This window comes from Bos javanicus, chromosome 26 (genome assembly GCF_032452875.1).
Source record: "Bos javanicus breed banteng chromosome 26, ARS-OSU_banteng_1.0, whole genome shotgun sequence".
Taxonomy (NCBI): domain Eukaryota; kingdom Metazoa; phylum Chordata; class Mammalia; order Artiodactyla; family Bovidae; genus Bos; species Bos javanicus.
This window is the reverse complement of record NC_083893.1, coordinates 14,316,381-14,334,011: the sequence shown is the minus strand read 5'-3', so window position 1 is coordinate 14,334,011 and position 17,631 is coordinate 14,316,381. Positions and strand designations below refer to the sequence as shown.

The window sequence follows — 17,631 nt, the reverse complement described above, 5'->3', positions numbered from 1 at the left end:
CAGATGTAAAAACACTCAATAAAATATTAGCAAGCTGAATCCAACATGTTAAAAAGATTATACTCCATGACCATATGGGATTTATTACAGGAATGTAAGAGTGATTCAACATTACGCACATATATACATAAATATGGTACACCACGTAAATAGAGAAATAAAAATACATTCATCTCAATTGAGGAACACTAACCAATAATAAGGTATTACTCTCATACCAAAACCAAAGACGTCACCAGAAAATAAAAGACAAATAGCTCTTATGAATATACATGCAAAAATCCTAAACAAGATACTAACAAATGGAATCTGAGAAGACTCTTGAGAGTCCCTTGGACTGCAAGGAGATCCAACCAGTCCATTCTAAAGGAAATCAGTCCTGGGTGTTCATTGGAAGGACTGATGCTAAAGCTGAAACTACAATACTTTGGCCACCTCATGCAAAGAGTTGACTCATTGGAAAAGACCCTGATCCTGGGAGGTATTGGGGGCAGAAGGGGATGACAGAGGATGAGATGGCTGGATGGCATCACCGACTCAATGGATATGAGTTTGAGTAAACTCCGGGAGTTGGTGATGGACAGGGAGGCCTGGCGTGCTGTGATTCATGGGGTCACAAAGAGTCGGACACGACTGAGCGACTGAACTGAACATATAAAAAATGATTATACACTATGACCAAGTGGGATTAATTCCAAAAATGCAAGGTTGATTTATATCTGAAAATCAATTAATATAAAACACCACTGTGATACGATAAGGAACAAAATCCACATGATCATCTCACTGGGTGCAGAAAAAGCATCAGAAAAATTCAACACTCCTTCATAGTAAAAACACTTGACAAACTAGAAGGGAATAACCTCAACCTGAAAAACAGCATCTATGATATTCCCACTGCAGTATACACAGAATGCGAGTTGTTTCACAACTTCACCAACACGTCGTATGGTCAGTCTTTTTAATCTTTATTTTTTACTTTTATTTTTATTTTTGGCTGCACTTAGAGGCTTGCAGGGTCTAAGTTCCCTGACCAGGGACTGACCCTGGCCCAGCAGTGAAAGCACACAGTCCTAAGCACCAGACCACCATGGAATTCCCTACATTTTTCTTTTTTTTTTTTACCTTCTTGAAACATTTAAATTTTCCCATAATAAGTTTTTTTTTTTAATTTTAGTGTTAGCATTTCACTCAGTGAAACCTCAGGAATAAAAAAGCATTGGCTTAAACTCTGTTCAAGAGAAAGGACTGCTAGCAGTGCCTTCCACGGGTGTGTGCAGGGCCTGCTTGCAAATGAGAGATGACAAGAGTATATATAGAGTAAGTATGAGTCAGTGCAGTTCACTAAAGAAAAGAGTGTGGGTTTCAACAAAGTGAGTAGGTGATACAAATGTCACCAGCGAAACAGAATGATACCACCACCAATACATATATTCTATTTGTGTTACAAAAATCTCAGTGTACAGTTGACCCTGAAACAATGAGGGGATCGGGCCGAGGACCTTTCATGAAGTGAAAAATCCACATATAACTTATGGTCCATACAATGGGTTCTTCTATACCCCAGGTTCGGCATTTCCAGACGCAACCAACTGCGGATGCTGTAGCATCACAAAAATACGTTAAGTATGTATTTTTTTCTATTTGGCCAAGCCACGAGGCTTTCCGGATCTTAGTTCCCCACACCAGGGGTCAACCGGGCCCCCAACTCCTCCCCCAGCGGTGAGAGTACAGAAGTTCCCACAGTTGTTGCTGTTTAGTCACTAAGTCGTGTCTGACTCTTTTGTGACCCCATAGACTGTAGCCCACCAGGCTCCTCTGTCCACGGGATTTCCCAAGCAAGAACACTGGAGTGTGCTGTCATTTCCTTCTCGGGGATCATTTAGACCCAGGATCTTCCTCAACCGAGTCTCTTGCGTCTCCTGCATTGGCAGGCAGATTCTTTACCACTGTATATGTAAGAAACGAGATGCGAGTCCAGGTTCGATGCACGATACTGGATGCTTGCGGCTAGTGCACCGGGACGACCCAGAGGGATGGTATGGGGAGGGAGGAGGGAGGAGGGTTCAGGATAGGGAACACATGTATACCTGTGGCGGATTCATTTTGATATTTGGCAAAACTAATACAATTATGTAAAGTTTAAAAATAAAATAAAATTTAAAAAAATTACAGGTATAAGTGAATTCACACAGTTCAAATCCATATTGTTCAAGTCAGCTGTAGTTAAAATTTTTCTTCTAAATTAATTTCACCTGCTTTCAATGATCCCGCCTAGTACATTTTCTCAAGAAGAAGCACCTCTTTCCTAATCAATACTATTTTCAAAAATGGACTGTTGTAATAACTATACCACACACTATACTCCTTCAGTTTCACCATTCAGTGAGGAAAACAAAGCTTCCTTTAAATGTATGAGTTCAACTTTCATTAGCAAATGCAGTTTTTATAAAAAGTGTTATACTGAAAAATTAAGGAAATGCACTAATCATATTTATATCATAGAGGGACCTTCATGTGACAAAAATGTATCATGTACCTACTACATGCTTAGGCATACAGGAGTGAACAAATAGGCAAGGTCTCTAAATTCCCGGGCTTTCTGGGTATCTAAACACGTACCCCTCCCCTGTCTACAAATAAAAAAATCGAGGTCCAGAGAAGTTAAATGATTTGCCCACGACCGCACACTTCATCAGTGCTAAGACTAGTGTAAACCAAGAATCCAGTTCTCTGTAGTCTCAGGCCAAGGTCGATTTACTTTGCACTACAACCACAGGTCCACATAATGACAAAAGCACAGTGAGTCCCAAGTTCCCTAAGTGAATAATAATTTCATTATCATCACACCGAAAAATGAAGCCTTATATTTAAAGAGCAGTCATTCTTGAAGAAAGTGGCTAACACTCTAATGGATCACTAGAGTGCCTGGGTTTACTAGGGCAATAGATAGTCTGGAATAGTCATTGTTCTTGTACTATTTTTAAACGGTGGAGATTCTTTTTAAAATAAACGGGGAAATGCATGCAAAATTAAACATTCGCAAATAAATAAAAGCTTCCCAGACTCCAGAGAGGCTTGCCGGGCGAGCGCACGGTCACGATCAGTCACATCAGCGCGTTCCTGAGCGCCAGCTCCTCCCCTCCCGCCCACGCTCCCTCCTCGCCCACTCTGGCGGCGCGGGAGTATAGAGAATGGTGCCGGCGACTCCCGCTCAATTTCAATTCTCCCACGCCCTCAGCAGCCCAGCGCGCCAGCGTTTCCACCTGCGCGCGAGTCGGCACCTCTGTCCTGCCGTCTGCCGGCACTTCACCTTCGTCCCGGGCACGCCCGAGGCGGAGCCGCCCTCAGCCCCGGAGCGTCGCGCGAGCCGGGAAGCCCCAAGCGCGTTCTCGAGACCCCAGGCCCCGGCCGGGGCAGGGCGGGGCGGGGCGTCGAAAACGGGGCGGTGCCTCGACTCCCGGGGTCACAGGCACCGTGGCAGCCACACCCTCCAGCTGCGCAGTGACAGCTCCCGCGGCTGAGGCGGGCCGCGCGGACAGGTGCACTCGCCCGTGCCGCCCCGCCCGGGTCCGGGCTCAGGTCCTGGCCCGCTGCGCCTCGGTCCCCGCCGGGCCGCCCGCCTCCTCGCGCACCACCTGTCGGGCCGCTTCGCGCGCGGCCGACGGCGGAAAACTCGCCCGCCTCCTGACGAGCGGCCGAAGAGGGCAGCCAGAGATCCCGAGAGGATGAGAGCTTTACCGGAGGGTGGGCCCCACGCAGGCGGTGTCTGTGCTCTGGATCTCCTGCAAGATCCGCTCGTGCTCTGGGACGGTGCCCGGACCTTCGCCGATATCCGCCATCTTGGCTGGAAGCTGAGGAGCCGGCGAGGCGCGGCGCCGCGCAGACCGCGGGGGCGAGCAACCTGTGGCGCGAGCGCGAGGAGGCGGGGAAAGGGGCGGGGCGGGCGGCGCTGGGGCGCGTGGAAGGCCGCGCACGGGCGCGCGACCGGGTCACTGTCCCCGCACCTGGGGGAGGCCCAGGTGCTGCCGGCCGCTGTGCGGAGTGGAAACGGGCCACCTCCAACTCTCGCCCGGTACTGGCCCCCTAGTTGCTGTCTAGTAATTGGCCCTGCTTAAAAGCATAGATCCCTGTATTCTGTGTTCAGACCCTGTGCTAGCACTTGGGATTATTTCGTAATGAGGCAGGTCGACAATAAAGGCTACGGGAATGTTTACCGAGGAGGCATGGGTGGTGGAGGGTCAGAGAAAGGAAAAATCAAGAAAAGCAAAATGGTATGTGGGAGTAAGATTTGTTTTAGGAATGAACCCAGAAGAACCCAGCTGGCGAACAAGGACGACCGCTCTGAGTGGATTCCTGTTCCTGCCCGCGTAAAGTTCACAGAGGCCAGTCTACTTGGAAATAAATTATAAGCGCCAGAAAAAGTAAATGACGTAAAACGAAGACATTTTATGGCAAAGATACAAGAAAGACCCAGTGCAGTGTGTGATTTCATGCCAAAGTCCTTGAACCCAAGTGCCCCCAAGTTGCTGTGGCTGGGATGAAGTGGGGAAGCCCTTGAGAGAAGTGGGCTTCAGAGAGATGGGAAGGACAAGCAGGTGCTTGGAAGAGTCTTGTTTATGGGACTGCTGAGTAAACCAGTTTGTCATGATCAAATCAGCGACTGAGGAAGATTAACCAGAAAGAGAGTACATATCCTAGCCCTGAGGGACAACTATTCTGGTCTCCGTTAATCCAGAGCTCAGCATGTCCCTTTGAGTCAACCAAGCTCTTTATTATACAGCTGTGTAACTCACTCCAGAGAACTTTTTCTAGAAGCTTTTACTACTTCCATCCTCCTCCTACAAAAATCCTGCCGAACAGTTAAAAGCATGACTTCCGAAGACGGGTGTGCTCAATTTAATCCCCTAGTCGTTCACTCTACAGCTGGGTGACATTGTCAGAACCTAGTCCCTTTATAGTTAAGTTTCCCCATCTGAAAATGACCATGGTAGTCATTTTCCTCATGTCATGACCTCATTTTGCTGTCCCATGTTGTGTTAGCTTTCTATGACTGCTGTAACAAATTATCACGAACTTAGCTTAAAACAATTCAAATTTATTATGGTTCTGTAGGCTAGAAGTCCAATACCGGTCTCACTGGGCTAAAAATAAGGTGTCAGCACAACAGTATTCTTTCCAGAGGCACTAGGGGAGAATTTATTTGCTTATGTATTTCAGCTTCCAGAGGCCGCCCACATTCTTTGGCTCATGGCCCCCTTCCTCAGTCCTTCAAGTCAGAAATTTTGCATCTCTCTGACCATTTTCCTATAGTCATATTTCCCTCTGACTCTGACCTAGGCCAGAAAAGATTTTCTGCTTTTAAGGACCCATGGCATTAGGTTCGACACAACTATAATTCTGGAGAATCTTCTATCTCAAGGTCTTAACATTAGTCATACATGCAATATCCCTTTTGTCATGTAAGGTAATATATTTACAGATTCCAAGGATTAGATTGTGGAAATTTAGGGGGAACCATTATTCTGCCTATTGGGACCATAGTAAGGTCCCAATAAACTTTACTAACATATAAAAATGTGCTTCTTCCTATTAATCTGAAATTTCTGTCCTCCTTGGAAATTTCAACTCAAATTTAATCTCCTTCATAAAGATTTCCCTAAGGAATCAGGTGGCTCAGGGGTAAAGAATCCACCTGTCAATACAGGAGATGCAGGTTCGATCCCTGGGTCAGGAAGATCCCCTGGAAACAGAAATGGCTACCCACTCCAGTTGTTCTTGCCTAGAGAATTCCATGGACAGAGGAGTCTGGTGGGCTATAGTCCATGGGGGTCACAAAAGAGCCAGATACAACTTAGCTACTAAGCAACAGCAACAAGAACTATTCCTTCTTGTTGCTGTTGCTTAGTTTAATTAATCCATAAAACCTTCTCACTAACTCGAGGTTGAAGTTAGCCCATTTATCCACTCTACCAACAACTGTTTTAATAGTGAGCACTTGTTTTGATTGGTTCTTTCTTATAATTTGAATTTTGTTTGTTTTTGTACTGTTGACACAAAACAGAAATACATGGCTGACTTCAGTGCAGGCTAACTTGAAAGACCAAAAAAGCTCTGCTACATCCATATGTTTATTCTACCAAGAAACCCTATCACAAGCCTGTTTCCACTGTCTTTTTTTTTTTTTAACCATACTGGGCGGCATATAGGATCTTAGTTCCCTAATCAGAGATCTAACTGACACCCCCGGCAGAGTCTCTTAACCACTGGACAGCCAGGGAAGTCCCTATTTCCACTGTCTTGATAGTACAAGAGAACCCATATCTTCCCTGGGAAATCTCACTTCCTCAAGCTGTGAAAACATACAGAAAAAAAAAATTTCCCAAGTCCACCAGCACTTTCATATCATGTTAAGGTCCTTAAGTTCAGAGATGCCCCCCTTTTGTTTTAGCTTTCCAATTTCTTATAGTTCCGCCTAGAGTTCTGCACGTGGCTGAGAGAAAGCTGGAGGGGTCTTAAAACCAGACAATGCTGAAGTTCTGAAGCCACTGAAAAGAGTTCAGGATGACTTAGAAAGGGGTTCCAAACAGATCTGAGCCTAAGGCCAGAGTTTAATTAATCCATTATTGGTAACAATTAGAAATTAGAACAATATTAAATTGTAAAAAGTTAATTTCTTCAAACTTGATCTTTATACAGTTGACATTAAATATCACATCTTGTAATGTGGTATATTCAGTTGCCTTGATAGAAATGTGCAACACAAACAGAAAAGGTTACCTCAAATTCCCTGAGGTTCACCATCAGAGTTTCACTGCAAGAAACTATACTTACGGGCTTTTGTTAGAGGGTATATAGTTTATATATATACATAAACTTCACCCATTCCTCTGGTTATTTAAAATTTTACTCTTGGGTCAAGTCAAATCCCTGTATCCAGACCCCAGCATTTTGGCCCTTCCCCCAATTGCTTTTTATTGAGTAGTAAGACAAAAGAAACAAATTTTTTTCTTGGTAGACTGAGTCCTCAATTGCTGAGGCACCATCATCCAGTGTTAGCACATCTGAGATGCAGGTTCAGCTCTTGAGAGGGAAAAATAAACCTTTTGAAAACTGAACCTGAAACCAAACATAAGATCTGAGGACAAATTTTATGGTGTCCTACAAAGAGAACAGAGAGCCAGTTCTCTCTGCAGGAAAAGGCAAGCTATCTTAGCTCAGATGATGAGCAGGACCAGAATTCATTGCTCTAAAGAGTAAAGCAAGGTGAGGAGAGTAGGACATATGACAGAAGCCAGCTTCTTATTTGGCAATCAGCTTCTAATGGGGCATTTCTTTACAGTGTTCATTATCCAGACCTTTCCCCTCTTCTCTTCTCCAACCCTGATGCAATCTATCCAAACCCAGCTCTAAATGCCCTTGCCCTGGGAAACCAACCCTACTTACATACTCCTCACTCCTGACCTGTTTCAACACCTGCCCATAGGGATTACCTCAGCATTAAGTAGCAGTCTCTTCCCCTTAATTCAAGTTAAGATGGAAGGAAGTCCATTTACCACATCTTATAAAACAGCTCTAGCTGGTTCCCTCTATGACTTCTGGTAGATCTGTTAGTACTTGAAGTTTTGGGGTAAGAATTTAAAGTTTAATGTCCTAAATAGCTCACTATGTAAATTTTAATTATGGACATAGATATAACATGCACATTAATGTGAAAAAAGGCCTAAAGTGCTACATATCTAGGGACTTCTCTGGTGGTCCAGTCAATGGATAAGAATCTGCCTTCCAGCGCAGGGGGTGTGAGTTTGATTCCTGGTCAGGGAACTAAGATTCCATGTGCCACAGAGCAACCAAGTCTGCATGTGGCAACTACTGAGCCCTGATGTCACAACTGGAGAGTCCATGCAACGAAAGACCCTGGGTGATACCACAGAGAGCCTACACACCACAACTAAGACCTGACGCAGCCAAATAAATAAATATTTTAAAAAGTAAAGGCTACATTTCTAAAAGTCTCCGAAATAAAGAATTTCAGCTATAAACCAAAATAATCTTAATAGCTATTTACTGAGCACTATTTTCTAAGCCTTTTATATTATCTAATTTAACCCTTACTAATTCATAATTTTATTGGTAAATAAGGTAGTACTAATTTTACTAAAATCTAATTTCAGCCTTTGGGGTACTCTTGCTATTTCCAATTTAATTTGGAGAAACTGAGACTTAGAGAGATTAACTCACTTGTCCAAGGCCACATAGCTAGTGAGTTGGAGAAGATGGAGCTAATAAGCTGTTCTTGCTTTTCCTGTTAATAAAAAAGTCAGATAAGAAGACTGTTCTGATATTGTTTTACCCAAGGAATAAATGACTGTCAGTCTGGTCTGAGGAGGCTGGGGTAGTAGGGCACATTGGAAGATTGCACATGTTTGGTGAGTTATTTGGGGAGCAGTGGACATTGATTTCCAGAAATCCACCCAAAATTTCTCTTCAGGACTCCTGGAAGGGAAAAGATACCAGGAAGACTGACAGGGCAGGAGACGTACTCTGTGTCCAGTAGGAAACTAATCAGCAAAGTAAGGGTTTAATCTGTAAATAAAATCTTAGTCACTAAGAATTTATACTTTGAGCCACTTGTCTACAGACTAATAACCAACCTCGGGAAAGCCCCTCCCTCAGAAGGAGGCTATAGAATGTTGCTGCCCTGGTCTGGCATTTAAATGGGTTCAAATTCCAATTCATATCTTACTAAATGTGGGACCCTCTGTAAAAGGACTTAACTTGTCTTTGCTTCAGTTTCTTCAAGTGTGAATTGGGAGCAATAAAAGTCCCTGGCTTACCAAGCAGTGTGGGGATTAAGGAAGATGTGCTCGTGTGTGCTTAGTCGCTCAGCTGCATCCAATTCCTTGTGACCCCATGGACTATAGCCCGCCAGGCTTCCCTGTCCATGGGATTCTCCAGGCAAGAATATTGGAGTAGGTTGCCATTTCCTCCTCCAGGGAAGCTTTGCAACCTAGAGACAAACCCACATTTCCTGCATCTCCTGCATTGGAAGGCAGATTCTTTACCATTGCATAATATAATATATCCTTTACCATCTATTAGGTAATCCACTCCGGTACTATTGCCTGGAAAATCCCATGGACAGAGGAGCCTGGTAGGCTACAGTCCAAGGGGTCGCAGAGAGTCGAACACGACTGAGTGACCTCACTTTCTTTCTTTCACCATCTATTATATTAAAGAAGATAATATATGTATAATGTTTAGTCCAGAGCTCATCCAACATGAAGCATTGGAGGTGAGGATTATCTGACATTTGTTATTCAACCAAAAAGCCCAGAATTTAGCTTCCTCTTTGGTAAAATAAAAATAAAAAACAGACACAATAATGTTCCTTTTCCCCTAATCATTAACAAAATAGGCTAATTTTGTTTCAGAGCTCTCTGAACCTGAACTTCATTTTTTCTCTGAATGCTTGATTGGTGGAAACTGTCTGAAAGTTGTTCTTATTGTGGAGAGGGAGCCAGGACCTTGTCTTTAGGTTAGACTCTTGGCTCTGGATCCACTTTAGTGAGCCCTCCGGATCTTGCTTCTAAGTCAAGTGCCTCTTTGTCGTCCTTGGAGACGATGCTCATCTTCTGAGACACACAGCATGGTGGCAAACAAATCGTTGAGTCTGTCTTCATTTCCAGGCACAGGGACAATGTCTGTATTGTTCACCACCAGCCCAGTTACTATTTGTTAAATGAATAATCCACATGCAAATACTACTTCTCATGTTATATTGTTGTAAAAGCATGTCTCCTGAGGTAGGGTATATCTTCACAGAGAGTCCCTTCCTCATTCCTAGGAACCCCATATCAGACTTCCTGATCTTTAACCTCTTGAGAATTTGCTATTATCATTGAGATGTTTCTTAAAGAGTTTAAGAGCCTTTGCTACATAACTGCTGAACTTTATCAAAATGCAGAACACAGGGTAGTCTTCATTGGCTCTAATCAATTAAGCCTTCCATTTTAGCCACTCTTTGGGGAATGCCTTGACAGCTGCGTTCCTCCAGCGTCTACCTTGGTACAGTGACCCCAAGTGGCCACAGTCTGTAAGTGCAAGAGAATGTGAACAAAGCCCTGCCAGGTCTGGGAGGATTCCTTCCTGCTGCAAAACTGTGTCCAGGAATCTCTTCCATATCCCACAGGGGAGAACAATAGAAGGAAATCTGAAATTGAAGCCAAATAAAATCAGTTTTTATGAAATATGGGCTGGTCCTCAAAGAAGTTCAAAAGTAATTAGCCCCAGGTTCTCTTCATTCAACAGTTGCTTTTCTTCAAAGCTTGCTGTGTGCCAGGATCTGTGCTAAGCTTTCAGACAGAGCTGGCTCATCCGTGTGGGGCTGAAGAAGTTGCTCTTGGGTTAATACTCTGCCATCACCATCCTCTGGACAAGGGGGACTCCATCTTCATTTCACATTGGTCCTGTAAATTATGTTACTAGTCCTGCCCTCAGAATGATGTCCAGAAAGCACCATTAACTTGCTCATTTCATTACAAAGCTAAACATTTTAAAGTCCACTGAGCAATTAAAGAGTAATAGTATTTCCTCTGAATTCTACTCTCTCTCTCTTTTATCTCTCCTCAACAACCCCAACACTGGCTTATAATATGAACTATTTTCTCCTCTCTTTCCTCCTCATTGTTGTGTGTTTTTTTAATTATTATTCCTCATCCTGTTCAGTGCAACATCTCCATTCCTCACTCTTTCCTCATTTAGCTTTCCTTCATTGCCTGTTGCCCTTTCTGCTTCTCCTCTCACTTGTCCAATTTTTTTTCTCCTCTCAGCAAAAAAGATTTAGAAATGTAACTAATGTAATGAAATGATAATAACAGCTGATATTTACTCCCTGGCCACTTTTGTAAAATAGCATCCCTGGATCTCCCTATCCTTCACCCTGATTTGTTATTCTTCATAGAATTTATTACTGGTTTTTAATTTATTTTTAGCTCTCTTCACTAAAATGTCAGCTCCCTGGGAGCAGGGAATTTCCTGATAGGGCAGGGAATTTGCTGTATCAACAATACTACTGACCATCCTTGACCACTGTCTGCCACATCGGAGATGCTCCATAGATATTTATTTACTGAATGAAGGACTGAGCATTGTATGGCTCATGTATGAGCTGCTACATTAAATATACTGAATGCCTAACTTGTATAAGCCTTCTAATAGTTCTATCTATAAATATAGAGGCAAAATTTGAACTGGTTCCAGAGTTCATTTAACTGTAAATAAATTCACTTAACTGTAAATAAATGAAACTATCTCCCTGCTTGGAATACTTTGTTCTCAAAATACAAAAAAAAATTTTAACTTCTCTCTAGTGTTTCCCTGAAGATCAAGCAGCTAACAGAATCATTTAAGTATTCAGTGAAAATTTGGCAACTACATAGCCCACTGTCATCAGGAACCCCAAGCTTTCCTGGGGTGCTGTAGACATAGCAGGCCTCAGTCATAATTAGGCCCTTCTTTGGATTCTATTTTATATCCACAACATTCAGCACACTACCCGACTCCCATAAGACATTAGATGAGGTCATGATATTATAGTAGTATCAAATATAAGCCTTAGTAAATAGGATTTTGAAAAAGGGATACCTCTCTCCCTTAAATATTTGCAACCAAAATAAAATTTACATTATTCAGTATTTCCCACCTGCCCAGAATTTCAAAATGTCATGAATGCTAATTTACTTCAACACTCTAAGTTATATATTACATTATGCTGAAATGTATATCCCAGTGTAAATTAAATATAATAATAATAATTGCTAACATTTATCAAGCATTTACAATGTGCTAGGCTGGTCTTGTGTTAAGCACTTCATACACATTAATCATTTGATACAGGTTTTATTATAATCCCCATTTTGTAGTTTTAGAAACTAAGGCCAAAATCAAACAACTAATAAATGTTATACCTTTGATCTTAATCAATATATTTAATGAAATAAGATTTCTATGAAATCTTACATTTCTGAAGATAAAAACAGCAAGAGCATCCTAGAATTCTACAGCTGAATATAACCAGTTATATTTTTTAGTATGTCATCCTAAGATTTTATTGTGTTTAGGTTGTTGGTGTTTTGTTGTTGTTGTTGCTTTAATATTTCCTTTCCTAAAAGCATGTTATCTTCATTCTTAAAAACATTAAAGTCAAAGAAACTACAATATCCTGTTTGCTCTTAAACTGGTAAAACTCCACGCTCAGCTTTTGGAAAAGAGCCAAAGAGAGTCTGTGAGTACAAGTGTAAAACAATTATGTTATCATAAAACAATTGCAAAAATTTCTTCTGGTACGTCATCATGTACAATTCCCTTTTCCTCCTATTTTTCCCAGCCCTCAGCAGGGCTTTCTTTGGATACCTCCTCTTTTTCTACCTCCCACTAACATTGCACTTCTCTTCAATCTCTTTATCTCTGTCTCAGCTCTTGCAAAAAATTTCTGAACTCAAATCGGTTCAGACATGTTACAATTTTAGGACCTGTTCTAGGAGGCTAACAACAGACATGCAGGACCCCATGAGGCATCATGAGCCCAGGCTATGAGAGGATATCCATGGTGGGGGCAGGTCTAATGAGGGAGGCTTGGCAGCTGGAAGTTCTAGCATAAATATGTTAGGGTCCTGCTACTGTGCTGTCCTAAGACCGTAGCCACCAGCACTATTTTACCAGAACCACCCTCAACATGAGGGTTCATATAACCACTACCAATGCACTGGAATTGATATACTAGTTGAAAACTATTAACTGTGCTTGTGCAAGGCAGCTGGTAATACTGGATAAGGCCCAAAAAAGTACTAGTCTTGTAGATTCTTAAAGCATGGCTCCAGACAGCCATTAAGCCTACCAGGGACACACACGCCCCCTAGAGGGAGCAGCTGGCAAGGAGCTGGGCATGTCTAGGCCAAATGGAGGAACTGGAGTAAAAATCATAAAACCAAATGAGAAAATCTAGTGGAAATTACCATATGGCGGTAACATGATAAAAAACAGTGATGCCCAGGGCAAAAAGGATTAGGACAGCAAAACTAATTTCAGACCCCACCTGCTCATGAGTTTCAGCCTACCGAGAATCTGTCGGCCAGGAGATTTTGAATGCCCAAAGCAAAGCCAAGCTAGGGCAACCCAGGCACTAGCTGTAGATCTTTCTTTCCATTTCTCTCTTTTCTTTGAAATTCAATCACTGTCTGCATGTCTAACATCAAATACCGCTTCTCCACCAATTCAATTATTAGAGCTACCTGATATGTCTTTATTGGGTATTTCATTGGCAATACAAATAAACCATGGAAAAATATAATGTCTCAGCTCCCCCTAAAACCATCTCTCCTTTAAATTTAATACTTCAGGCAGTGGTCTCATTTCACACATAGATGAAAACAAACACAGGATCTCAGGATCATCTGATCCTTTTCCACTTTTCCACCAAAACAGAAAGGAGCTGACCCAAGAGCCCAGTGGGGAGGTCAGGCAGGAGACAGGATGGGCCACCTGGAGAAGCCTGCTCTTGGAGCAGCCTTGTATGAAATCAGGAGGTAGGGGAAGGGAGCCTGGGCAGGTGGAAGAGACGATGGCCACTGACAATGCTGGATGACTTGAGTCCCAACCTCAGCAACTCGCTCACGACTCCTCAGTGGAGGAGACCCATTCTCTCAGATGATGGTGAGGCTGAGAGTGACAGGAAGGGCTGTGGAGCCATTTTTAAATGACGCTAGTAGAACTCTTCTACGCGTTTTGAATCCCTGAGCTCTCTGGGCTCACCCTGTTAGAGAAACAAACCCCTGATCTAACCCTGATCTGAACACTGGCCTCAGAAACAAGGTGGGCAGGGAGATGAAGCTAACTAACAGTTTGGGATTTTAAAACAGAAAATGTCTGTGGGAAAATGCCTTTCTTTTGTGACACGGAAGAACAACTAGGAGAGCTCTTGGGTATTTTCTCTCCCTCAGTTTCCACGTATGAGGTTTCTCCCCTGCATTCCCAGCCCCATCTTCTCAATATCCTAACCTTCCCTTCACTGTCGCTCCACAAAGCCTCAGAGTAGGTCCTGTGAGTAGGTCAGAGTAGCCCTCCTGGTCAGTCTCCCTCCAGCCAAACTCTTTTTCCACCCTCTCTGCCTTTAGAACTTATAACGATTCAAATCTATTCAAATACTTCTGCCTTTTCTTATTCTCTGAAATGATGACTTTCTCTCTGGACTACCTTTTTTCCTTTGTCTTGTTAAGACTATCATTAGCTCAGAAGCTCATACAAATTAGTTCAACAAATATTTATCTAGCTACTGTGTGTCAAGTATGGTAGAAGCTTCTGCAGAGGATACTAAGATATAAATATATAGTGCCCTCAGGAATCTTTAGCCTGAAAATGGTTATAGCACAAAATACATGTGAGCCTACATATACCCAAATGAGTCAGAATAAATGCCCTGAATTCTTTGGGGCTTCAAAGGATGAAGCACTCACCTGTGGTTGATGAATCAGAGAGACTTCACAGAAGAAAGAATATTTGAGGTATGCCTTGCAGGATGGGCTGGATTTTGGCAGACAGAAGTAAGAGTGCAATTTAATAAAGAAATGGAACCATGAGAACCAGAAGGAAGAAAATCTCAGGGCATATTATCAAACAGTAAACACTCCAGTTTGGCCAAAATGGAAGTCCTGTCTTTATTTCCCAACCCTCATATTTGGCCACATGAGCTGACATGTTCCGTAAGAGGAGTGGACCAGAATAGTTGACATTGGAATATCAATAACATACATAGGGAAGTGCTGAAAGGCAAATGCCAGCCCAAGAAGTCTTCATCTCATCAATGATTACAGCAATTGTTTAGGAAAAGGAATTTTGGTGAATATTGTCTCAATTAAAGGTTTGTTGGGGGACTTCCCTGGTGGTCCTGTGGCTAAGACTCTATGTTCCCAATGCAGGGGGCCCGAGTTCGACCTCTGGTCAGGGACTAGATCGCACATGCTGCAACTACAGATCCTGCATGCCACAACGGAGATTGATGATTCCGCAGGCCACAACTCAGACCCAGTACACAAGGCAGCTCAGATGGTAAAAATCCACCTGCAGTGCAAGAGATATGGGTTCGATCCCTGGGTTGGAAAGCTCTCCTGCAGAAGAAAAGGCAACCCACTCCAGTATTCTTGCCTGGAGAATCCCATGGATAGAGAAGCCTGATGGGCCACAGTCCATGAGGTCCCGTAGTCAGAGCTCTTTGTGAAGCTAACAGTGGGCAATCTAGGTCCACGGGTGGTGACAGGCAGCACCTGGACAAAATATGTTTGCAGTGTCTGCTCCTGTGATGATGGGAGAGTGCTGTGACTGCAGATCTAAACTGACTCTTTCCTTTAGGAGACCTAGTACAAGACCCAGGACATTTACCCTCAGAACAGAAGGTAGGACACATCCAGGAACCAAAACAGGAAGTCAGGTCCAGTACCACAGCAAGACTAGCTGGTAGTTTCAAGGATGGATGAAGCCTGTAGATATTGGCCAGGGCTGAGAGACCAGGGGAGATGTAGAGAGGATCAGGGGTTGAAGACTAAGGGCTCTGAAGCAACAATGGCAGCAGAGGCCACAGTAATCAACACATGTCCAGGCTTCCCTGGTGCCTCAGATGGTAAGGAGTCCACCTGCAATGCAAGAGACCCGGCTTCAAACCCTGGATCTGAAAGATCCCCTGGAGAAGGGAAAGGCTACTTACTCCAGTATTCTTGCCTGGAGAATTTCATGGACAGAGGAGCCTGGTGGGCTACAGTCCACAGGGTCACATAGAGTCAGTCACAGCTAACACTTTCACTTTTTCAGGCTCCCTTTATTCCCCTCTCGTGTTTCCCTTTGACTTCTGACCTAGCCACCAGGCAGATGCACAGGTTTTAGAAGGTGCTGGTACAGTATAAAGTATGTTCCACTTGGAAAAATTACCAAGTTTCCCATTAGCGAAAAGCTTTGGTTTTTTTCTACCTGTTGAATAGGATAAAAAACACCTGCCCTTATTCATGGATGTCCATGATGCTCAGATAAAATGAAGGTATAAGTAACAGTTATAAATGGAGTTGTAATTATTTTTCTACTGTACCTACATATTGATCAAGAATCAACCAATAAATACCAATAGCTTCCAATACCCCCAACCCTACCCTAGGCCCTTTGGAAAGATTCAGGATACATTTAATGCAAAATCAAATTTAAATTCAGATTTAAACATATCTGCTCCTGGATCTTTCTGAGACTAAAAAGACAACACCAAAAAAAATCCTTTCACTTAATCTACAAATATTAGTCAACAAATATTTATTGACTGTCACTATCACAGTCAGAGATTGCCATCCTGTTCCCATACTGTTAAGTGTCAGATACAAGCAGACAGTCAAAAAGAATGAAAATTTTTAAACTGCACATTTAACACAGAGATATGTGTCTTTCATTTTAATTCTGTCCTTGAACTATGCAAATTAATCCTCATCTTACCAAAGAAACTATTTTTTAATCTTCTGTAAGAAATAAAAAATACATATCCGAGAGCGCCCCATATACCCAAGAGCAGCAACAACACAAATAAGCATTCTGTGTTTTTTCCTACAACTCACATCCACATCCACTCAAATATAAATGAGTTTCAATGATACGACTAATTGTTCTCTGTATTTTTCACTAAGCAGTATTTTAGAGATAACAAGTGAAACCTGATGTAAATAAGATGGGATATCTATTTGGAGTTGGCATGCAGCCCTTTTTGATCACTTGAAAGTCATTTCTATTTTTTAACCTTGTGGTGATGAATCATGAAACAAATATAATACAAACAATGTGGATAATTTATTCACCGTCATTTCTCTAACAATAAAACTTCGAGATTAGGTGTATATAGAATTGCAATCATTTCTCAAAAATTATTTTTTATTGTTAAAGAGAAAAGTATAAAAAGACATGAATAAGACTACTTTATCACCACCAAAGAAGAAATAGCAAAATATAAAGGAGCCCTACCTTAAAGTAGCTTCAATGGGCAGCTCAAAAGACTGAATCTCAGCCAGCACATTCTCATAGGTTTGATCTGGGTCTTCTTCCAACATTGCTCCTGATTTTCCAGCTGCAGACATCATATTTTTTTAATGTAAGACAGTACTTTATAAGAGAAATGTAGTTGTATTATAATTACGACAGGGTCTCTCTGTCCAGCCAGAGTAGCAGCAAAAACTGAGCTCACTGTCTGACTTCATGCTATCGAAATCCTTGCTTCCAAGAATGTTGCACAGCTGTTGCTGTCTTGTCTCTACTTATAACATTTTACTTATTATTAACCTTGACACAGTTCAGAAAGTTCCTGCCTGATGCCTGCTGTATTTATTTACTTGTTTCTCAAATACAGTAACCGCAAACTTTGATAGGAATTAGAACAATTACACTATAAAAAGTTATGAAAGACAATTGACTTGTTGGGGCACATATTTTAATGTTGTTTATGCTACGTATGTGATTAAAGTTATACTCTCAGTTATTCCTGCAACTCTACCCTTGTTCCCACGAACTCAAAAAAATAACAACAAGAAAAAACAGTCCTCTCGGGTATGATTT

The 17,631-nt window shown here is 42.3% G+C and overlaps 1 protein-coding gene across 3 annotated transcripts in view; it reads right to left on the bottom strand.

Moving 5' to 3' along the window:
* EXOC6 (exocyst complex component 6) overlaps positions 1 to 17,310 on the bottom strand; it is a 190,025-nt gene extending 172,715 nt beyond the window's left edge. Inside the window, exon 1 of one of the 3 annotated variants that reach the window (XM_061402816.1) lies at positions 17,044 to 17,310. In XM_061402816.1, coding sequence (XP_061258800.1) covers positions 17,044 to 17,159 — 116 coding nt within the window. In that variant the 5' untranslated portion in view covers positions 17,160 to 17,310. Of the gene's footprint in view, positions 1 to 3,741; positions 3,911 to 17,043 lie in introns of those variants that run through there. The other 2 variants (XM_061402815.1, XM_061402817.1) reach the window with 2 other exon arrangements.
* Between the last annotated feature and the right edge of the window lie 321 nt (positions 17,311 to 17,631).